Below are 25,482 nucleotides of genomic sequence, written 5' to 3' on the forward strand. Positions count from 1 at the left end.
TCAGAGAGATTGGTATGGAGTTACAAGACTGACACATTAGAGGACCTTAGAGACAAATGAGAGATTAGAGTTGGGGCAAATTGAATGGTTCGTGGGTTGGCATTTTGAGGAGAGGATGATGGTGGCAGATTTGACAGAGGGAGAACGCATAAGGAATAGTCACATTCAGGATTAAAGTTTTGCCGAGAGACTTGCAGAGCTGGAGTTGATTTCAGTAGAGAAAGGTAGATTGATATGGGGTTGTTCTCCTTAGAGCAGAGAAGGTTGAGAGGTGATTTGATAGAGGTATTCAAAATCATGAAGGGTCCAGACAGAGTAAATAGAGAGAAACTATTCCCATTGGCAGAAGGGTCAAGGACCAGAGGACATAGATTTAAGGTGATTGGCAAAAGAATCAAGGGCGACATGAGGAAAAATTTTTTTACACAGCGAGTGGTTATGATCTGGAATACACTGCACGAGGGGATGGTGGAGGCAGATTCAATTGTGGCTTTCAAAAGGGAATTGGATACGTACTTGAAGGGAAAACATTTGCAGGGCTACGGGGTTAGGGCAGGGGAGTGGGACTAGCTGGATTGCTCTTGCAGAGAGCTGGCGCGGACTCGATGGGCTGAATGGCCTCCTTCCGTGCTGTAACCATTCTCTGATCCAGATTTTTTTTAATTCTGGGAAGTATAGATATTAATATAAATAAGTTAAGAATAATAACTCAAAACATTTGAAAAGAAGTGGAATCTAAGAGGAGCCATACTTAAGATGCTGCTGATACTTCTGTTTAGAAAGGCTACTTAAGCAGCTCTGGATAATAGGGCCAATTTTCCTCTCCAGGCCCCTGACAAGTGCAGCATATTGGATTCGCACTGCGCCAGAAGGGAAGAGTTCGACCAAATTTTCTGGCCATCAGAATGGACCCCTGGCAGGGCCTCGCGTTGCAGGGCAGGGTCGAAAACAGAAGAGCAGCTACTCTCTTGGCTATTGGCAATAGCTGCATAAAGGTGACAAAAGCATGGATGAGAGTTTCAGCAGAAGGTGGGTGGAGACAGGTGATGTTACAAAGGCGGTCTTTGTGATGGAGAGGATATGGGGCCAGTGCTGTGGACAGGGTGGAAGCCAGACGAAAGGGATTCGAACCAGGAGTTTTCAGAGAGATTGGTATGGAGTTACAAGACTGACACATTAGAGGACCTTAGAGACAAATGAGAGATTAGAGTTGGGGCAAATTGAATGGTTCGTGGGTTGGCATTTATGCAGCTATTCTCTTGGCTATTGGCATCAGGGCCTTCTGGCTACTGCTGGACCCTAAGGCCTGAAGATCATGTTGGAGGCATTACGTAAATTTACCTCAACTGAAATTGTGTATCAGTATATCTTTGGGCTGTCTCTATTCTGCAGAGGGTCCTGGTACTAGCCCTATCGCTCGTCTGTATCAGGGCACCTCTCTATTTGGGTTCCCCACGGGTACAGTCAGAGGAAATTGAGACTTTCCAGCCTCAATGGCATTGTGATACCGAGCCTGTGCCTAATTACATTGGTCTAGGGAAACTTCAGAAATCATGGAACAGCATTGTGGGAACTGAACATTCCTGAGACACATCAATAAGTAAAATGTTCTTCTACAAATCAACTTGTGAATTAATTACTGGGCCCTTTAGAAATGCAAAAATACTGCTGCAGACAGCCATTGGAAACTGCAGATATAGAGTTTAGGCATGATGCTCAAAATAATCTCACCATTTTTCTCAGTCATCTTTGCACTTGTATTCTTTCAGTGCAACTAACTGAAGCTGATTTCTGCTATCTGGAAAAAGATATGGAATACATTTGTTTACAGATGTAAATTATTTGGGATTTGAGCTATTTCAATCAACCTTTTTGTAAATAATCATAAACATTTAATACAATTTGTATAACTTTGTTATAAGGACAGAATATACTATTGGGCCACTTTTTATATGTAGTATCACTGCAGCCATCTGCTTTCACGTTGATTATGTGCTGTTTCCACCCACATTAAAGATTGAGTGCAGCATAAGGGATGAGAGCAGACCAGTGGGAAGGTGAATTCTGACATTCATTCTAACCAGATGTTGACAGTTAACTTAACTGTTACAGTTTTTTTTTATTTTATGCTTCCAGTGACATTTACGGCTTCTGTAGAGAATAATATATCAACTGTAATTTTAAAGAAAGGTATATTTTGCAAGTTGTAAATTCAAAATATTTAAGGGATGAAATTCTTTGTGTTGATAATTGTATTGAAAAAGTCATGGTGAGTGTAAAATGAGAAATGTATAATTGTAAACATGAAGAATTTCCCCCCCTGTTCTTCGCAACATGATGAGTTGTATCACAAAAATCACTAATTGGTTAAAAAAAATGATGAATTTGTTCTGTGCAATTTTTATTATACTATATGTGTGAGTTTATTCTGTTTTTGTTTGTTTTATTCGTGACACTACTTCAGTCATTGTAACCCACCCAGGTTGAATGTGCATATGCTGTAGAACTCCTTACTTCCCTCAATTTCCTTCTGTGTACAATCTTCAGATTTTTGAAACCCAAGTTTGATATTATCCAAAAACAACAACAACTTGCATTTAAATAACACATTTAATGTAGTAAAATGTCCCAAGGCACTTCACAGGAGTGTTATCAAACAAAATTTGACACTGAGCCACATAAGGAGATATTAGGGCAGGTGACCAAAAACTTGGTCAAAGAGGTAGGTTTTAAGGAATGTCTTAAAAGAGAAGAGAGGTAGAGAGGCAGAGAAGTTTAGGGAGGGAATAACCACTGCTTTTGATTTACCTGTATCTCTCCTAAAGTTTCCAGTCTTAGTGGTGTCCTGCATAATAGGCCTTGGCCCTTCACCTAGGTTTCTCAATTTAAAAATAAGTTTTAAAAATACTCTTAGTTGTAAAGAATTTTGCTTCAGTAGTCACCATCCTGTTTCAAATCTTACTCTAAACTTTTCTCTTCTCGTGCTCTCACATCTCCTCTCAAACTCTTTAATGCCTCTCTTCTGGCCTGTCCTCCTAATCTTTGAGCTTTTTCTCAAAATTTTGATCTCAAATAACCGTTTTCCACAGTGAAACCATACAGCAGCCACATCTACAGTGAACAAGAGCAAAGAATGAGCATTGAAACTGGTGCAACATGGAACCCAGGACAGTGTTTGGAGCATGAACCTCAATTTCCACCTAAAGGATTAATATTTTTTAAAAATCAAAGTTGCTAGTACCATTTTAAAAAGTGTGATTTTAATGACATGATTAATATCAAACATGACTGGATGATTTCCTCTGTGCACCACTTGATGTGGTAAAGTTGTAAAACCCATTATAACAAATGCATTTATGATTTTGCTGCATATAATACAGAGGACATCTGTATCAAGAGATATAACCAATATCAAGAGGTTGGGAAGAAATACTGTCGGAAAACATTTGGGGCACTGAAATCACTCAGATTTATTTCCTTACAAACTATTGTCCCTTGTCATGTATTCTGTATGGAAACCACTGCTAAGTTTATTTGATTTATGCCACACATTAATATGGGTTTGGGAACAAAAGAAAATGAGTAAATTTAAAATGAAGTTCATGACTTTTAACTGACCTGAGGTCATGAATTGCGACAGAAATTACTTCCAGGTGAAAAATAAATGGTGATAAATAATCCAGTGGACCACAGATCACACATGTGATATAAACTGCTAATTTACAGAAGTGGGTCTTCAGTAATTACACCAGTCTAGTGGTCAGAGTGCAGTATTAGTTTCTCAAATCCACTTATGTTAAATAAGACCCAGTGAACTTAGGTAAAATTGTAAACTTTTACTTCTCGACGCAGCCTGGACCATTGAGTAAGATTTTAATTAAAATTTGCATTGTTTCTGGTGCCTGTTTAGTTCATCAGTACCTCACAGGGTAATACTCCTCCTCCATATCCCAGTTTCCATATCCCAGTTTCCCCTTCCCCGCCCCAAAGGTACTGACATCCTTGTTGTGGTACAGATTCATGCATCCTAGTTGCTTTGTCATTCAAGTAGTCATTCTCCACATGTGAGCTCTGACAGTGTGTTGACTTGTTATTCAACCATGGTGGGCATCACAGAAGAGCTGGATCCTGCCTTTACCCAACATCATACAACACATACTTTCAAACAAATTCACCGAATAAAGATAATCAGGAATGGGAGCTGTGGCTGATTTTTTTTTCCCCTTTCTTAGCTCTGGGGCAAAGGTGATTGGTCGCACCCCTTTCAGCATCTTAAATAATGGTACTTTCTATTTCATGATCTCACTGTATGAAGCAGTTGATATTTGGACATGTAAACTGTTCACCCTTCCTGGCACATGACATTGCACTCTGTTGCAAAACTTCAAGGAAAAGTTACGTGGATAGAAACATTTGTTTCACATCATTAGTGTGGGTATAATATTGCCAGCTATTCTCAAATTACATGTTTTAATTTTATGTTTTCATTTGATTTTTTTTTCAAAATGTTAACATTTTGTAAATGTTAAAGAAATATCAGTGATGCACCAGACTTTTTACTTGATCTCTTTTTTTATTCTGTTCAGTTTTGTGCAGTTGTAATACAAGAGGAGTTTGTAGTAGTCAGGCCAGCATATCTGAGAAGCTGGGAATCTGAAACCATTAAAGAACTGCACCAGTTATCTGAGGTTACAGGAAACTACTAGTCATGAGAGGCTTATTATTTTGATCGTTAGTTGATTGTCACCTGTCTGACCCCAGGGCTGATGAAACTGATTATCCCTCTGTTTGCAGTCACTATTGATAGAGGCCATAAGTGGAAAACGGCCTGATGATCTGGCTGACCTTGTGGAGACTACAGGACTCTGAATTCAGAAAGGTCAAAGGGCAGTGTCATTTAACCCAACCTCATGAGAGGCTAACTTCACCAAGATGTAAAATCTAAAATGTTTAATGCGGCAATCTAAAAGCAGTTGAAGATTACTCTGTTTGCTTATGATGGGTGAAGTATTGTATTTTTAAATATTATTATTATTATTTATTATTATTACATATCCCATGTGGCTTTCTTTTGTCATGCACTATGTGGCACCAGACATCTGCATACAAACAGAATCCTTTGGAAAATTGACAACACCCTAGTCAGAAAGCTCTATGGAAATTCTAAATAGTTTCCACACTCCACCCTCAATTCATTCCTTCCATTTTAAAGGTGCCAGCCTGTTTTAAAAAAAATAATAATTTCTGTAGAAAATGCTGTGTCACCCTATAATATGTATTTTGTATCTTATTTTCCTGACAACTGGTTCACTATGTTCTAGGAAAATGGCCTTCCAGCAAATAATTTGCTTGTTTGATATTTTAACTACAGAGGGGTAAAGCATTGTATCTATGATAAATTAGCCGGTGAAAATGTCATTTTGCGCTAACTACACCAAAAGTAAGCTTAATGCTAAAATAACCACTCTTCCATAAGCCCCATGGTAAATGGACAGTACCATTACCACAGCCGGGCTATTATATCCACTGTCCGTTTAGAATACTGCCTCCATGTTAGATATTTTCTGCTTTTTATTTATTATTGGTAGTTTTAACCTGTATCCTGATAATGACTCGTTATATTCTAGGCAAAAAACTAAACTAACTTACATTTGGTTGCTTTAATCAGACAGAATCAAGCTTTTAATCTTGCAGCTCCTGACTTCACAGCAGTGGGTTTTAGGAAAGAAGTTTGTATTCAGAAGAGCATAGGGTCTTTTAAGTTCATCCAGCAGTATTCATCTAAAAGCTTAACTGTTTGAGGCAAACCTGGAACCTCAGGGAGGGAATCTGGATCATCCACAGATGAAGTCCACAGGAGCTTTTCTGTTTAAGTTTTTTTTTGTTCCTCTTTGGGACAATATCCTTTGAGCATCAGTCTCAACTTTTATGTTTGCTGTACACCTAGTAAAATATAACATGCAGAGAGTAACTAGTGCTGTATTGGGTCTGCAGTGTTTTGGAATTATTTGGTGTTAAATGTCATAGCTTTTCTAGTGCTTCAGTAATACAACATCAGTAATGAATCATTGTCTAGTTGATCTAATTTCAGTATGCAGATTAATAATAGTCACAATGTCTGCTGTCAGTCAGGATTGCGTGGCACTAGCATTTAGAAAATACTATGCATCTTGAATAGAAAAGAAAGAAAAAATATATAGTGCCCTTCATGTCCTCAGGACACCCAAAGCACTTCACTGTCAATGAGTTACGTTGTAATGTAGGCAAGCACAGCAAAATGCCACAAACAGCAATGAGATAAATTACGAATTAATCTGTTTTTGGTGGTGTTTGTTGACAAATAAATTTTGTCTCCTCTTCAAATAGCGTGATGGGATCTTTTATGTCCACCTGAGCAGACAGAGCCTCGGTTTAACACTTCATCTGAAAGCCAGCAACTCTGACAATGCAGCACTTGCTCAGCATGCACTGAAGTATCAGTCTAGATTATGTACTCAAGTTGGAATGGGGCTTGAACCCACCACTTTCTGACTAAGAGTCAAGAATGCTACCACTGAGCCAAACTGATAATTAATGGCAAAGTAACAATATTTCCCTTAAATTTACACTGAATATGAGAAAGATCTACTTACATTGTGTCCTAATTAATTTGATGAATTATCATTTTAGAATGTTGAAGATTTATTCATCTCCTTGGAGGAATGATCTGGTCATTTTTTGAGACTCAGAGTTTTGGAAGTAAAACTTTCTGTAAAAAGTTTGAATGATTAAACTTGTTTATTTGAGTTTGATTATTGCACAAGAGGGCATTTTAACATAGTTTTATTTTAAAACCTTTTAACGAATGTATGACTTTATGAACATGTATTTCAGCTGTTTTCTAACCATTTTTGTCTGAGGTGATGAAAATGTTGATCAGACATTCAGCGAGTTGCAGCATCTGTAGCACACTCGTGCTTCAAAATTGAATGATGACAGTATTTGCCTTAATATTATTTGAAAAGATTTACAGCATTCCAAAGTATAAATTAGTGTCAAGTCAATAGTTTATTTACAAAGTGACATGAATTCCATATAACATTTCCTGGGTTCTGAACATACAAGGCAGGCAAAGCTAGCTATGGGCCAGGGCCTAGTGAGATGAGTTCAATAGAAAAAGCATTTGTTAAGACTTGTTTTATTTAATGCAAAACCTAAAATAATGGCCATTTGTGTAATTGCCTAATGAAATATTTGTATTTGATCATGTATTTTTCTTTCTGGACCCTAAAGAGCTGAATCTTAATGTGTTTTTTTTCAAACTTAATGTCAAATACATTGAGCAGACTTGGGAATTTGAGAAGGTGTAGATCCTATAATATGCGCCAACAAAAGCTTCAGTCATCTTAATTAGTTTAAAAATGCACTTAAATGCAATTGTTGCCATTGGTATTCAGTGACCAGATGCTAGATTTTACTTGTAAAAGAAAAGGAAAAAAATGGAAATTTAAAATAAAATTATGGAAATACAAAGCTGGTCAGTTAGAATCATAGTTATTTACGGCACAGAAGGAGACCATTTGGCCCACGTTTCTGTGCTGGTAGAAAAAGAGCCATCAAAAGAACCAGTTAGCATCTGTAAAGGGAAAAGAAGTTTCAGGTATGTAACCCTTCATCATCCTGTTTTGATGAAGGGTACACACTTGAAATGTCATAACCTGTCTTCTTACAAATGTAAGGAATCTTACAACACCAGGTTATAGTCCAACAGTTTTATTTGAAAATCACAAGCTTTCGGAGATTATCTCCTTCGTCAGGTGAGTGAGTGAAAGGTTCTCAAATCGCATATCTTATATTAGGCTGGGACATGATCACACCAATCAAAGGTGTCGTTGGTGTTCAGACAGGTTAGCCACGGAAAACAGTACATCCCAGTATACTAAATACACAATGGGTCAGATTACAAAGCCAGAGAGAGAAAGAGACCCGAAAGGCAGAGAGAGAGAGAGAATGTCTAGTTGTATTAAAAACAGATAACTTTTTTTTCCTGCTGGTGGGGTTACGTGTAGCGTGACATGAACCCAAGATCCTGGTTGAGGCCGTCCTCATGGGTGCGGAACTTGGCTATCAATTTCTGCTCGACGATTTTCGCCAAGTTCCGCACCCATGAAGACGGCCTCAACCGGGATCTTGGGTTCATGTCACGCTACACGTAACCCCACCAGCGAAAAAAAAGTTATCTGTTTTTAATACAACTGAACATTCATTCATTCTCTCTCTCTCTCTCTCTGGCTTTGTAATCTGACCCTTGTGTATTCAGTATACTGGGATGTACTGTTTTCCGTGGCTAACCTGTCTGAACACCAACGACACCTTTGATTGGTGTAGTCGTGTCCCAGCCTAATATAAGATATGCGATTTGAGAACCTTTCACTCACCTGACGAAGGAGATAATCTCTGAAAGCTTGTGATTTTCAAATAAAATTGTTGGACTATAACCTGGTGTTGTAAGATTCCTTACATTGTCCATCCCAGTCCATCACCGGCATCGCCACATCATTCTTACAAATGCTAACTGACCTACTGCGTATTTCCAGTATTTTTTGTTTTTGTTGCTAGATTCTACTCATTGTCCAAGCACCGAAAGGACTGGTAGTCTTACCTCAATAGAAATGAATGCCATCAACTGCAGATCCTGCACCATTGATGAATATAAACATCCCAACCCCTGTACAGGTTACAGCAGCAGACACCACTTTTTTGTGGGTCTTGTGACCTGCTGGCAGAACAATTGCATATTCCTCAGACCTGCTAAATGTGCTGAGTCAGCATGCAGACACAAAGGAGGTTCCAAGATCAATTTGTAGACCTACTGCATTTACTGTAACATTGCACATGTTCATTTTTATATATTAATTACTAAATCATCTGTGGTGTCCTAGGAAATAATAAATTTAGAAACAAAAATTGAGCAGATAAAGAAATAGGGCCAGAAAATCCACTGGCGAGCCTTTAGGTAGATCTTTGGCCCTCATTCTGGAGACATGGGCATTTATGTATTATAGGCAAGCGCCCACACCATTCATGGCACATCTAGGATACCTATGGCAGGTTGAGGGGTGGAAAGTCACTGCAGCATCTTACCACAGCTTAGGTGACCCAAGTCCAATATTTAAAAAGAACATATGAACCCATGAGCATGATGGACAGGAAAAGATCAGTTGGTCCATCAAGCCTGTAGTCGTAATGCCTTAAGCACCATGATTCACAATAACCCCCTGCCACCAGTAGCCATGTAATCTCCCGGAAGGGGCAAAACAGGGGCCAATTTAGGGGGGGGGAAATCTGGAAAATTTCTCTCCGACTGCCTTAGACAATCAAAACTAGTCCAGAAATCCACATTGTCCATGATTTATATTATTTAGTATTCAAACTATCTTTTGTATGCCGTGATCTCTGCTCGAACTAGGAGCTGGTCCAGCTCTCATGAAGATATGCAGCGAATCAGCATTCACTGTACGAGCTGCAACTTGTTTCATAGGTCTACTCTCCTCTGCGAAAAGAACCACCTCCTGACGTCGGGCAAAGAGGGGGAGGAATTTTTGAAATGTGTTCAGGATAACTTTCTTAACCAGTACGTTTCCGGCCCAACGAGGAAGGAGGCATTGCTGGACCTGGTTCTAGGGAATGAGGCGGGCCAAGTGGAGCAAGTGTTAGCAGGAGAGCATTTAGGGAGCAGCGATCATAGTATCATAAGGTGTAGAATAGCTATGGAAAAGGACATGGACCACTCTAAAGTAAAAATATTCAATTGGAGGAGGGCCAATTTCAGTGGGATGAGAACAGATCAGGCCCGGGTACGTTGGAATCAAAGATTGGCAGGCAAAACTGCGATCGAACAATGGGCGGCCTTTAAAGAGGAGATGGTTCGGGTACAGTCTAGGTACATTCCCACGAGGGAGAAAGGTAGGGCATCTAAAGCCAGAGCTCCTTGGATGACAAACGAGATAGTGAGTAAGATGAAATGGAAAAAAGGGGCGTATGACAGATGTCAGGTTGATAACACAAGTGAGAACCCCGGGCAGAATATAGAAAGTTCAGAGGGGAAGTGAAAAAGGAAATAAGAGGGGCAAAGAGAGAGCATAAGAATAGACTGACGGCCAACATAAAAGGGAATCCAAAAGTTTTCTATAGGCATATAAATAGTAAACGGGTTGTAAGAGGAGGGGTCGGGCCGACTAGGGACCTAAAAGGAGATATACGCATGGATGCAGAGGGCATGGCAGAGGTACTAAATGAGTACTTTGCATCTGTCTTTACCAAGGAAGAAGATGCTGCCAGAGTCTCAGTAAAGGAAGATGTAGTTGAGATACTGGATGGGCTAAAAATTGATAAGGAAGTGGTACTTGAAAGGCCAGCTGTACTTAAAGTAGATAAGTCACCCAGTCCGGATGGGATGTATCCTAGGTTGCTGAGGAAAGTAAGGCTGGAAATTGTGGAGGTACTGGCTATAATCTTCCAAACATCTGTAGATATGGGGGTGGTGCCAGAGGACTGGAGAATTGCAAATGTTACACCCTTGTTCAAAAAAGGGTTTAAAGATAAACCCAGCAACTATAGGCCAGTCAGTTTAACCTCAGTGGTGGGGAAACTTTTAGAAATAATAATCCGGGACAGAATTAACAGTCACTTGGATGAGTGTGAATAGATTAGGGAAAGCCAGCACAGATTTGTTAAAGGCAAGTCATGTTTAACTAACCTGATAGAGTTTTTTGATGAGGTAACAGAGAGGGTAGATGAGGGCATAATGTGCATATGGACTTTTAAAAGGTGTTTGATAAAGTGCCGCATGGTTGGCTTATCATCAAGTTTGCAGCCCATGGAATAAAGGGGGCAGTAGCAATGTGGATACAGAATTGGCTGAGGGACAGGAAACAGAGAGTAGCGGTGAACGGTTGTTTTTCAGACTAGAGGGAGGTGTACTGTGATGTGCCCCAGGGGTTGGTGCTAGGACTACTGCTTTTCTTGATATATATTAATGACTTGGACTTGGGTGTACAGGGCACAATTTCAAAATTTGCAGATAACACAAAACTTGAAAGGGTAGTAAACAGTGAGGAGGATAGTAATAGACTTCAAGAGGATATAGACAGGCTGGTGGCATAGGTGGACATGTGGCAGATGAAATTTGACACAAAAAAATGCGAAGTGATACATTTCGGTAGGAAGAATGAGAAGAGGCAATATAAACTAGAGGGCACAAATCTAAAAGGAACAGGAACAGAGAGATCTGGGGGTATATGTGCACAAATCGTTGAAGGTGGCAGGGCAGGTTGAGAAAGCGCTTAAAGCATACGTGTTCCTGGGCTTTATAAATAGAGGCATAGAGTACAAGAGTAAGGAAATCATGATGAACCTTTATAAAACACTGGTTCGGCCACAACTGGAGTATTGTGTCCAGTTCTGGGCACCGCATTTTAGGAAAGATGTGAAGGCCTTAGCGAGGGTGCAGAAGAGATTTACTAGAATGATTCCAGGGATGAGGGACTTTAGTTACGTGGATAGACTGGAGAAGCTGGGGTTGTTCTCCTTGGAACAGAGAAGGTTGTGAGGAGATTTGATCGAGGTATTCAAAACCATGAAGGGTCCAGACAGAGAGAAACTGTTCCCATTGGCGGAAGGGTCAAGAACCAGAGGACATAGATTTAAGGTGATTGGCAAAAGAACCAAAGGTGACATGAGGAAAAACTTTTTTACACAGCGAGTGGTTAGGATCTGGAATGCACTGCCCAAGGGGGTCGTGGAGGCAGATTTAATCATGGCCTTCAAAAGGGAACTGGATAAGTACTTGAAAGGAAAACAAATGCAGGGCTATGGGGATAGGGTGGGAGTGTGGGACTAGCTGGATTGCTCTTGCATAGAGCCAGCCCGGACTCGATGGGCTGAATGGCCTCCTTCTGTGCTGTAACCTTTCTATGATCTAACCTAGTTCTGCCCTTGGATAACTTATACACATGACCCCTGGTCCATTCTTACCTATCTAATTGAAATAATGTCAATATGAGCACAGTGTAGTCCCTTCGTTATTTTAAACACCTCTATCAGATCGCCCCAGAGCCTATGCATCTGTAAAGTAAATAGACCCAGCTGTTTAAGCCTATTTAGGTAACTTACGGTATTTTAAGCTGGTTATCATTCTTGTGGCCCTCCTCTGAACCTTTTCCAAAGCCTGTATTATTACCCACTAAGTCATGGGACCAAAACTGGATGCAGTATGCTATGTGAGGCCTAACCAAAGTTTTATACAAAATAATAATGATAGTAAATAACAATGGCCCTAACACTGATCCTTGCAGGACACCACTGGTAACTGATCTCCAAGCAGATCTACAACCATTAATAACCACTTTCTGCCTGTGGGAATGCAGCCAATTCTCAATCTACTGTAGCAATTTCCTACCAAATCCACAAGATTCTCTCTTGTAGAGTTACCTATTGCAAGGTACCTTATCAAAGGGTTTCTGAAAATACAAGTAAACAATATCTATTGGGCTACTCTCGTCCACCAACCTAGTAACTTCTTCAAAAAATGTAATTAATTTAGTAAGACATGATCTTTTTTCATGAGCCATGTTGAGTGTCTCTGATAAGTCCTTCTCTATCAAGGTGATGCTAGAGAGCAACTCTTATGATACTAATAAATAAATAAAAACTCCAATTGTGGGGAAAGTACATGGCCAGAGTCCTGTCTGCGTGATGGCATGTTAAATCCTGTAGGCATAAAAAGAGAACTGGGGTGCATGTACTAGCAGTTTGCCACCTGGCATTAATGAGCTGTTAAGCTCATTATTATACACACTAATAGCCCTGAAAGAATTACATTAGTTCCTTGTAGGTTTATTTTCCTATTTAAAAGATGTAAAGAGTTTCTGTTGCATTATTGTACTTTTACAGTTAATTGTCTTTTTTTTTGACCAATAAGATGGCCATGTTGTATCTAATGGAACAGCCTGCAGAACGTGGCAAGTATAATTTCCTATATCTCTGGAATATTATTTGGTTAATACTGAGCAATAATTCTAAAACTTTGATTCCTAACATTGTTTTTGCTGACAAAGTTCCCATGTTGGGTGGATTCCTATTTCTGATGCGGTTGAGAGGGGCGGGTGGTGTGGTGGTTCAGATAATTCTCCAAGCTATTGCTCCTTTGTGATGCCTTATGGTTTCTAAATTTAGTGAGTTTTCTCAGACTCCAACTATTGTAAAGTGGACAGAAAATTGCTGGGAGTGTGCACCAGAATTGCTGATGATCGGTTCCAACAGGTGAAACCCACGACAGATAAGGCTCGAACGATCTCATCCCAGGGGGCAAATTTGGAAGGTTTCTGATCTTTACGGCTCAGCTACACAGAGGACAACTTGTTGAGCCATTGTGGAAGTGTTTCTGAATTCATGTCCAAAACATTTTTTTCCTCTTTTTTTGAAAAGTGGCATTATCACATCTTTGGAAGTTATTGGGCAGACTTGAGCCCTAAAACAGCCTGCCCTGTAACTGATTCAGAGATATAAGTTGATCACCTGAAAATTTTGCGCTGCGGTAGATTCCGTTTTCTTGTGGCTTTAACATTCAAAGTATAATTGCTATTTGTAACTAAAATGTACCATCTCAGATTGACTGACATTGAATTTCATTTACCACTATTTTGCTCATTACCCAATTTATCAATATCCAGCTTCCTTTGCTCCTCAGAATTATTTACTATGCTTTAGTCTAATCCCTTCATTATTTTCAATACCTCAATCAAATCTGCCCAAAATCTGTGCTTTTCTATAGGTATTTTAGTATCATCTGCACTCTCTCTAGTCCTATATCCAAATCATTAATACCTTACATTACAAATAAACCTGACAGCAGCAAGAAGGTACTGTTTACAAATGTAATAAAACAGTAAGCAAGTCATTTAGCTGGGTCCATAACATTTAGAGGGCACCCCTTTAAGTAATTAGTAAATTTTAGTGCTTAAAAGCATTGCATCAGAAATGGAATAACCCTATTGCTAAAGCTAATTGCGATTTCCTACCTGCCCCCTGTCAATTTTCAGGGGTATTAGAAGGGGGGAGAATTGCTCGGGGACTGGGCTGAATTTTAAGACGATACAAATTAAGGAAATACGCCCTTCAACACTGGATGTAGGGAATGCCTGTTAATCCCTAGTGTCCAGTGTCGCTATGCTGATGGGGTCTGGGGATGGGGTGTGGTGGCTGTCAATCTTTCCTGATGACTCACTGAGAGATACCTTGCACAGGATGTTCACTGGCAACTTGGAGACCGCTGGCACCCTTACACTGTGACAGACCTCTGAGGCTTGCTGCAGGAAAACTCCACCCCCAATCTGGTGGAACACTCCAGCAGAGGCTCAGGAGCCCACCTACAATATGGAAATGATCATGAGGCCAGAAGATCATCTGGGGTCAGGGGCTCGGGGGGAAGTGAAATACCTAAAACATTATTTCTTGTTTTAAGCTGGAAAAATGGATCAGGTGTTTAGAATACAGCCGCACAATGAATCTCAGAGCAGAACCTTTATGCAGATTTTGTGATATCATTTTAAATGGCACCGTCCTTTCCATTGTTTTTCAAGTTAATAAAGAGAAATTTGACGTAGCCTGAGGGAGGGGAAGCAGAGAGTAGAAGACTAAAAGTTTCACAGTCGTTGATGAGAAACCCTCTGTTTTTAATAATGCGACTGCCCTGTGGGTCAGGACCTTTAACACTTGTGACAACCATATTTAAGGCCTCTGTGCACTTTGGCGTTAGGGTAAAATCCTGCACTAGAACTATATGAAAGTTTTGTCTGTTCTGCCAATCCACTTCTCACAGAATTGACTTATAACCATTGTTTGGTGCCCAAACCACAATTAGTTCTACAACATAATGTTTCTATAACTAAGTGCACAAGATATAATTTTCAGAAGAGAAAAAAAAGTTTAAATGTGCACAAAAACTCTTTTGTAACAGTAAATTGCATTTTGTATTATTTAAGTATATATGACTGCAGTTCAAGGCCAATAAAAGCACTGCATCAGAAATGGAACAACACGAACATTGTCCAGTTTATTCAGGTGCAGTACTATAAATAATTTCTGGGCACTGGTGTTTAAGTTAACAAGAGTTGGGATAGCAACCAGTTTATTATTTTGGACTGCATATACTAAAACATTTCTTAATAACTGCAATAACAGAAATCAATTTAGAACACAGATTTTAAAGTAGGATAATAAGGCAGGCCTACATTGAGAAAAAGCTGGACTATAGCCAGGCCACATTGAGGCCTACTGGGTGTATCTAATCAGTCTGTGTGACGTGTGCATGTGCTCTCTCTTTCTTCTTCCCCACTAGTTGTTATTTCTGTCTCTTCTCTATATCTGTCTGCCATTTCTCCCATTTCCTAATTGTTCATTATTTTTCTCTCATTCTAGGCGAACTAGATGAACCGTGGTCTTTTTTTCATCTTGCAATTCCTATGTTTTACATGCTATTTGAATGGGACAGAAAGAATGGGTTGGTGCAGTGAGAATATTCTGTTTTTAGGACTTTGGCTTGAATTGTGTCTGCTGGTTGTAAGGGTCATACATGAAATCAGTTGGGCAGTCTCAATCTCAAAATGGCCCGTCACTTTGTATTAATTGGAAATAATTGTTACTGTTATGTTTACGTTCCCGCATAAAGTCAGAGCTTTATGTTAACACCATTGCTACGCTAATGGTACTGCAGCAGTGTTAATTACCACACACTTGCTCCAAATGTCAGAGTGCCTCCAACATGATCACCAAGCATGTATAAGCACACATGTCCATAATGCATTTTAGTGCATGTGGTGTGACCATTTTCTTATATTTGGGAGAAGCTGGAGCATCTAGGATGTGTGGCCAGTATTACTGAGCTAATGCAAGTAATACTAGCAAATCATCAGAGCCTAACTTGTGCCAGTGGGGAAGGGGTTGTACTGATGCTCATTATGACCTGCAGTAGCTTCTGGACACTTTCCCAGCTACAGTCTAAAGTGAGGAATTGAAAAAATGCTAATCCACCAACATTTCAGCATTATGTGCAGGTGTTGCTACTGTTAGCACAGTGAGGAGTGATAATGTGCAGACAGGATATTAGTGCAGTTACAATTAGAGCAACTGGACTCCAGCACTAAAATTCAAATATAACAGGATGATCATAGAGGTTACAAAAGTGTTTGATATCATTGGTATCATTGACCATTCTTACAGGAATTCCTGTATTTTGTGGGAACTCTGACTCATCTATAAGTACATGTGAAATAATAGTGGTAAACAATTAAGGTTTTCCATGCCTAATTGTGCAATAACTGTTTTAAATATTGGAATGTCTCCTGAGATTTAAGTTCTGAAGTGAATCCCACTGCATAGCAAGAAAGGAAAGGTATTCAAGAAAGGAAGGAGCTTACAATTAAAATAGTTGCCACGATCTTGGAGAACATTAATTGTAGCTTACTTTCTTCTTTTAATGTATCATTGTCCTTTTCTTCCCTGCTGGGATCCCTTCAGAGACTCACTAAGAGCCAGTTAAAAGGACTATATAGGCTGATTGACCAGTTATGCACACATGTTTCCTGATGCCTGTGGATGGAAATCAAGCACTAGAACTTTCAGTTTATGCAGAACAATTGATGGAGAGTATGAGACAAAATAGTAAGAACAAGCAAAAAAACAGAGTAGAAACAGCCAAAAGCAAGAGAGACAATAGTGAGAAAAAAGTAGCAGGAGAAAAAGCCATAAAGAAATAACAACAAAGCCAGCAAGAGAGATGGCAGCAGCAAGAGAAAAAGGTACCCGAGCACAGGTAGAGAAAAATGAAGATATTTAAATGAGACTTGCTTTTCCTTTGTGCTACGCATGTTCCCTGTTTCCTTTTTTTTTACACACAACTCAGATCAAAATGTTTGTTTAATTGTGTTCGTACTCTTGATAACTTTGTATTAAAGTAGTTCTGGCAGTTTCAATTTTAAACATTTTGTCTTGCTGTTTGGATCTGAAGTTGTATGGCAACTTATGACTCATTATTACTGCTTGTTTTTGTTTCCTCATTAGATTACCAGGAAGTGTACTATATGCTATAATATAATATAGAAGTAATTGTCTTGTTAGTTTTTAATCCTTCGTATTTCAGTAGTCCAATAAAGATTTGTTAAGATTGTACTAGTGTGTCTGAATGTGTCATGTTATTGATAGAGCTTGACTATGATCTAATTGCAAATGGGCATAGGATATTTATCAAGTATAATAGTCATATCCCATTACTTCATATTTCAAACTCTTACTGTCAAAGATACTTATTGATCTGTTTAGTTCCATTTGTTTTATTTAATTCTCTATTATGGTGGTCTCCACTCCCTTTGAGTACTTAACATTGATCTTCTGTAGGCTCACAAATTTATTTTGAGTCATGATATTTGGTCTTTCCACCTAGATGCTAACATCTCACAATTAATTATGGGCATAAGTAAATGGATCTTGTTGCCTGGAGGGTGAATTAAGACATTTCTAAGCCACAGATTTTGCTACCAACAAAAACATTAGCATCATTTTAAAGTTATTGCGAAAGCTGCAGTATGTGACAAATCACGCAGAATATATGCTGTTGGCAAAAAAGAGACATGAATCCCCGCCACCATTGTTAACAAATATTAATGCCTGCACCAGAAGGGCAAAATGGTTAGACATTCTCCCTCCACCTAGCCCCCCATCATTTCCCTTGTGACATGCCAAGGTTCTTAAATTCATATGCCACACGGGTGTAAGATGAGATCTGTGTAACATTTCCAGCTGGATCAGCAATTTTAGAGATAATTACAAGATTGCGCAGATACTTTGCATTGATAATACTGTACTAGTCAAGGGATAACTGTTTTCATATCAAATACATATGGAAAGGTTCTTGTGTTGCACTCCTGTTTCACTGATGTATGCTTCTACTTAGTCAGTTACAACAGTTTCCAGTCTCATACTCCCTCCATTGGTAGGCTATATATTGGTCGTAAATTTCTTGCTTTCTGCTGTAGCTCTGGAGCATGAAGTTATTCAGATACATCAACTGCTTAAGATGTACATTGAACTGCATCACTTGTTAAGTAAAGCTAAATTATGCTGTGCGAGATTTAATGAGATGTACAATTTGAATGGGGGAGCCTAGATTCAGGGCATCAGCTGACTAATAACTATGAAGAATCAAAAAAAAATACACTTTATAGGAATAAATCAAAGTATCCATTTTGTTTAACTTGTTTTGCAAATATGACACGTAAAGTTTGCAATACTTTTACATGCTTATCAAAATCAGAGTCTTGTTTTAGGTGTAAAGGAGCCATCCAATGTGGACTCTTAGGGGAACGAAAGAGGCATTCTCAGGAAGATTCTTCAATAAGCGATACAGATTTAGTTCCCAGGACTCCTGTGGACAACAATGACGTGACTATGTCTGTACTTTCTCCGCAACTGTCAGCATCTGCAGCCGTGGCCTTAACAAATGATCCAGGTCTGATAAATCCAGCCTTTGATGCAAGTGCAGAGGACAGCCAGTCAGAAAGCAATTCCAGTGCCCACAGCAAATGTAGTATAAAGAAATGTAAGTATATGTGCAAAGTGTGTGGAATTTAAACACTGCACAAGTTTCTAGGGATTTTCAAGGATGAACAAAAAGAAAGTACAATTGAGAGAACAGATGAGATAACATTTTGGGTGTGGACCATTCATCAAAATATTCTCTCCACAGATGCTGGCTGTCCTGCTGAGTGTTTCCAGCATTTTCTGTTTTTGTTTCAGATTTTCAGCACCTGCAGTTTTTTGTTCAGTAAATTCTATTGTTACTCACCTTCAAGAGGGAGCAAGTAAGGGATTAATAATTGGGGATATTTTGTTAGTTGGTTGGTCTGATTTTAAAATGTGGATTTTCCACAATTTGTGCAATAGAAGTAAGGGAAATTATATATATTATGTCCCTCTCTCTTTAATAATATATTTAATTACAACAATTAATCTGTCAACATGACATGATTTTTACAAATTTCATTTGTAATCAATAACTAGTGGCCCAACCATTTTTGACAGTGCAAACATAAGAACATAAGAACATAAGAAATTGGAGCAGGAGTAGGCCAATCGGCCCCTCGAGCCTGCTCCGCCATTCAATAAGATCATGGCTGATCTGATCCCAACCACAAATCTAAAGAACACAAGAAGTCGGAGCAGGACCCGGCCACATAGCCCCTGGGCCCTCTCCGCCACCCACAGGGCATTGACCGATCCGAACTCAGCTTCATGTCCAATTTCCTGCCCGCTCCCCATAACCCCTAATTCCCTTTACTTCTAGGAAACTGTCTATTTCTGTTTTAAATTTATCTAATGATGTAGCTTCCACAGCTTCCTGGGGCAGCAAATTCCACAGACCTACCACCCTCTGAGTGAAGAAGTTTCTCCTCATCTCAGTTTTGAAAGAGCAGCCCCTTATTCTAAGATTATGCCCCCTAGTTCTAGTTTCACCCATCTTTGGGAACATCCTTACTGCATCCACCCGATCAAGACCCTTCACAATCTTATATGTTTCAATAAGATCGCCTCTCATTCTTCTGAACTCCAATGAGTAGAGTCCCAATCTACTCAACCTCTCCTCATATGTCCGCCCCCTCATCCCCGGGATTAACCGAGTGAACCTTCTTTATACTGCCTCGAGAGCAAGTATGTCTTTTCTTAAGTATGGAGACCAAAACTGTATGCAGTATTCCAGGTGCGGTCTCACCAATACCTTATATAACTGCAGCAATACCTCCTTGTTTTTATATTCTATCCCCCTAGCAATAAAAGCCAACATTCCGTTGGCTTTCTTGATCACCTGCTGCACCTGCATACCAACTTTTTGATTTTCTTGCACTAGGACCCCCAGATCCCTTTGTACTGCAGTACTTTCCAGTCTCTCGCCATTAAGAAAATAACTTGCTCTCTGATTTTTCCTGCCAAAGTGCATAACCTCACATTTTCCAATATTATATTGCATCTGCCAAATCTCCGCCCACTCACCCAGCCTGTCTATATCCCCTTGCAGGTTTTTTATGTCCTCCTCACTCTCTACTTTCCCTCCCATCTTTGTATCATCTGCAAATTTTGATATGTTGCACTCGGTCCCCTCCTCCAAATCGTTAATATAGATTGTAAAGAGTTGGGGACCCAGCACCGACCCCTGTGGAACACCACTGGTTACTGGTTGCCAGTCCGAAAATGAACCATTTATCCCAACTCTCTGCTTCCTGTTTGATAACCAATCCTCCACCCATGCCAGAATATTACCCCCAATCCCGTGATTTTTTATCTTAAGTAATAATCTTTTATGTGGCACCTTGTCGAATGCCTTCTGGAAGTCTAAATACACTATGTCCACTGGTTCCCCTTTATCCACCCTATACGTTATATCCTCGAAGAACTCAAGCAAATTTGTCAGACATGACTTCCCCTTCATAAAGCCATGCTGACTTTGTCCTATTAAATTATGCTTATCTAAATGTTCCGTTACTGTCTCCTTAATAATAGACTCCAAAATTTTACCCACCACAGATGTTAAGCTAACTGGCCTATAATTTCCAGCCTTCTGCCTACTACCCTTTTTAAATAACGGTGTTACATTAGCAGTTTTCCAATCTGCCGGGACCTCTCCTGAGTCCAGGGAATTTTGGAAAACTATCACCAAAGCATCCACAATCCCTACTGCCACTTCCCTCAAGACCCTAGGATGGAAGCCATCAGGTCCAGGGGATTTATCCGCCTTGAGTCCCATTATTTTACTGAGTACCATCTCTTGAGTGATTTTAATCGTATTTAGCTCCTCCCCCCCGAGAGTCCCCTGTTTGTCCAGTGTTGGGATATTCTTAGTGTCCTCTACTGTAAAGACTGAAACAAAATATTTGTTCAGCATTTTTGCCATCTCCATGTTTCCCACCATTAATTTCCCGGTCTCATCCTCTAAGGGACCTATGTTTGCCTTAGCCACCCTTTTTCATTTTTATATAACTATAGAAACTCTTGCTATCTGTTTTTATATTTTTTGCTAATTTCTTTTCATAATCTAACTTCCCTTTCTTAATCAATCCTTTAGTTACTTTTTGCTGTCTTTTGAAGAATTCCCAATCTTCTATCCTCCCACTAAGTTTGGCTACCTTATATGTCCTTGTTTTTAGTCGGATACTATCCTTGATTTCTTTACTTAGCCACGGGTGGCTGTCATTTCTTTTACACCCTTTTTTCCTCAGTGGAATATATTTATTTTGAAAGTTGTAAAATAACTCCCTAAATGAACACCACTGCTCATGTACCGTCTTACCCTTTAATCTATTTTCCCAGTCCACTTTAATCAATTCCGCTCTCATACCATCATAGTCTCCTTTATTCAAGCTCAGTACGCTTGTTTGAGAATCAACCTTCTCACCCTCTAATTGGATATGGAATTCAACCATGTTGTGGTCGCTCGTTCCAAGGGGATCCTTAACTAGGACATTATTAATTAATCCTGACTCATTACACAGGACCAGGTCCAAGGTTGCCTGCCCCCTTGTAGGATCAGTTACATACTGCTCAAGAAATCCATCCCTGATGCACTCAATGAACTCGTCCTCAAGGCTGCTCTGCCCAATTTGATTTGTCCAGTTAATATGATAATTAAAATCCCCCATAATTATGGCTGTTCCCTTATTACATGCCCCGACTATCTCCTGATTAATACTTCTTCCAGCAGAGTTGCAACTATTAGGAGGCCTATATACTACGCCCACTAATGTTTTTTTTCCCTTATTATTCCTTATCTCCACCCAAACTGTTTCATTATCTTGATGCTTTGTCCCAATATCATTTCTCTGTATTACAGTGATTCCTTCCTTTATTAACATAGCCACCCCACCTCCCCTTCCTTCCTGCCTGTCCTTCCTGATTGTTAAATACCCTGGCATATTTAATTCCCAGTCGTTGTCACCCTGCAGCCATGTTTCTGTAATGGCCACAAGATCATACCCATACGTAGTTATTTGTGCCGTTAACTCGTCCATTTTATTACGAATGCTACGTGCATTCAGATAAAGAACTTTCAAATCTGTTTTGTGACTCTTAGTTCCTGCTTTTTCCTTTTTTAACACTTTACCTATTACTCCATACCTTCTGTCCCTTCCTGTTACGCTTTCCTCTCTCTCCCTGCTCAGGTTCCCAATCCCCTGCCACTTTAGTTTAAACCCTCCCCAACAGCACTAGCAAACACTCCTCCTAGGACAGCGGTCCCGGCCCTGCCCAGGTGCAGACCGTCCGGTTTGTACTGGTCCCACCTCCCCCAGAACCGTTTCCAGTGTCCCAGGAATTTGAATCCCTCCCCCTTGCACCATTCCTCTAGCCACGTATTCATTTGAAATATCCTCCTATTTCTACTCTGACTAGCACGTGGCACTGGCAGCAATCCTGAGATTACTACCTTTGAGGTCCTATTTTTTAATTTACCTCCTAACTCCCTATATTCTGCTTTTAGGACCTCATCCCCTTTTTTACCTATATCGTTGGTGCCTATGTGCACCACGACAGCTGGCTGTTCGCCCTCCCCCTCCAAAATGTTCTGTAGCCGCTCCGAGACATCCTTGATCCTTGCACCAGGGAGGCAACACACCATCCTGGAGTCTCGGTTGCGGCCGCAGAAACGCCTGTCTATTCCCCTTACAATTGAGTCCCCTATCACTATAGCTCTGCCACTCTTTTTCCTCCCAGCCTGTGCAGCAGAGCTACCCGTGGTGCCAGGAAGTTGGCTGCTGCTGCCTTCCCCTGATAAGTCATCCCCCCCAACAGCATCCAAAGTGGCATATCTGTTTGAGAGGGGGATGGACACAGGGGACCCCTGCACTACCTGCCTGCATCTCTTACTCTTCCTGGTGGTCACCCATTCACTTCCTGCCTGTATACCCTTTACCTGCGGTGTGACCAACTCGCTAAACGTGCTATCCACGAGTTTCTCTGCATCGCGGATGCTCCACAGTGAGTCCACCCGCAGCTCCAGCTCCGAGATACGATCGGTCAGTAGCTGCAGGTGGACACACTTCCCGCACACATGGTCGGCAGGGACACTGGTAGTGTCCATGACTTCCCACATCTTGCAGGAGGAGCATATCACGGGTGCGAGGTCTGCTGCCATGACTTGCCTTAGCTGAGTTACCCCTCACCACTTGACATGACTGAAGCCATGATGTCATACTGTTCAATATAACTAATTCTTTTTAAGCAATAAAGTACCTAGAGTTTTAATCTTTGCAGTGCTAAAAATTATTGGAATACACAGTAGAAATACAGAAGTAGCATGCTAAGGGTTAAATCAGCAACCAACCAATGCACATTTTGTTACCCACCTATTTTAGAAATGGACACAAACATGCACTACACAGTTCACTCTGTAAAACTGTGCTCTTGTTTTGTAAAACACTCTTCCTGTCAGGTATTCCCATTGTAACATTGGTTTAATTTAATATGGTAAAATATTCCATCATTGAACTCACTGGCAATAATGGCACAGCTCCCAGGATCACAATATTGTTGGGAATGAGATTTATGATCAAAGAGAGGGGACTGACATATGAAACTGTTCATTTTTAAGTTGAAGATATATTTAAATAGATTAAATTTTAAACTACAATGAATGAGATCTGATAAGCCTGGAAATGGAAGGTACGGAAGCTGATGAATTTCCAATCAAAAATGTAAATGATAAGAAACAATGTGAAAAATGAAGTCTTAGAGTATGTTTGAGGCTGAAACATACTTTTTTATGATTCCTATTATATTAGTCCAAACCCCTTCAGTGTATTGCTGCCTTATACCACACTCCAAACCATCACTTATTCACTGTACTGAGGTTAACTTGCTAGATAAATGAATACTTTTTTTTGAAAAGAGTACCAATGACTGTGTAAAGTTAACTGATTTCAGTCTAGGCATTGGTAGGGATGTAATGATTGATCTCAGCCTCTGGGCTAGGAAAGTCCATGTCAGGGTTGTCTATGTGCACTGTTGAGTAGTTCACACATGAATAATAGCCAATTGGGCAAGATACCTGTTGAACTAAACCCCAAACATGAGACAATGCCATCAGCAAAGGAAGGGATAAAATGGAGGGGCTGTAAAGTAACAATGTGATTTCCAATAATTTACATAACTACAATTTTAAAATTGCTTGCTGGCCAATCAGCACTTTATTAAAACACAATGTCAATGGCTTAGGGATATTATATATAATTTATAGTTTATACAAAAACCAAAGGAACCTTTAAAAATGCTCTTTTATAGTATTGGACAGCATGCTTTATCCTTTTTGTTTTGTGTTCACTTGATAGTCATTATATAATGAGGTCACTAATTTCCATTTTCTCATAGACCGACATTCAGATCGCACTCCTATGAGAAGCAGATCCTTTAAAAAACTGAATCGAGCTTTTAGCTACCTCCGTAGGACGAACAGTGCAAATCTAGTTGACAATGAGTCTGGGGAGAATGTGCAGACTGCCACACTTCCTGAAGAAGGTAACAAAAATTTTGGATACTCTTTATTCAATTCTTTCATACCATTGGTAGTGCTAAAGGAGCAAAGGTGCATGTTAAATTGTCTTGCAAGGCAGCTTAATAAGACTAGTAAATAGAAGAAAACACAATGACACAACTAGTGACGCGGTAGTGCTCTGTATCCCCAATTGGAGGTGGTGTCTAACCACCTCCCCTTGACATTCAACGGCATTACCATCGCTGAATCCCCCACCATCAACTTCCTGGGAGCCACAATTGACCAGAAACTTAACTGGACCATCCACATAAATACTGTGGCTACAAGAGCAGGTCAGAGGCTGTATATTCTGTGGCGAGTGACTCACCTCCTGACTCCCCAAAGCCTTTCTACCATGTACAAGGCACAAATCAGGAGTGTGATGGAATACTCTCCACTTGCCTGGATGAGTGCAGCTCCAACAACACTCAAGAAGCTCGACACCATCCAGGACAAAGCAGCCCACTTGATTGGCACCCCATCCACCACCCTAAACATTCACTCCCTTCACTACTGGCGCACCATGGCTGCAGTGTGTACCATCTACAGGATGCACTGCAGCAACTCGCCAAGGCTTCTTCGACACCACCTCCCAAACCCGTGACCTCTACCACCTAGAAGGACAAGGTCAGCAGGCACATGGGAACAACACCACCTGCACGTTCCCCTCCATGTCACACACCATCCCAACTTGGAAATATATCGCCGTTCCTTCATCGTCGCTGGGTCAAAATCCTGGAACTCCCTTCCTAACAGCACTGTGGGAGAACCTGCACCATGCTGACTGCAGCGGTTCAAGAAGGCGGCTCACCACCATCTTCTCAAGGGCAATTAGGGATGGGCAATAAATGTTGGCCTTGCCAGCGCTGCCC

At 40.2% G+C, this 25,482-nt stretch overlaps 1 protein-coding gene across 1 annotated transcript in view; it reads left to right on the forward strand.

Moving 5' to 3' along the window:
* lnx1 (ligand of numb-protein X 1) overlaps window positions 1-25,482 on the forward strand; it is a 119,064-nt gene that overhangs the window by 40,033 nt on the left and 53,549 nt on the right. Inside the window, exons 2-3 of the mRNA XM_067987440.1 lie at window positions 18,363-18,634; window positions 24,448-24,594. Coding sequence (XP_067843541.1) covers window positions 18,363-18,634; window positions 24,448-24,594 — 419 coding nt within the window. The remainder of the gene's footprint in view (window positions 1-18,362; window positions 18,635-24,447; window positions 24,595-25,482) is intronic.

This window comes from Heptranchias perlo, chromosome 1 (assembly GCF_035084215.1).
Source record: "Heptranchias perlo isolate sHepPer1 chromosome 1, sHepPer1.hap1, whole genome shotgun sequence".
NCBI classification, from domain to species: Eukaryota; Metazoa; Chordata; class Chondrichthyes; order Hexanchiformes; family Hexanchidae; genus Heptranchias; species Heptranchias perlo.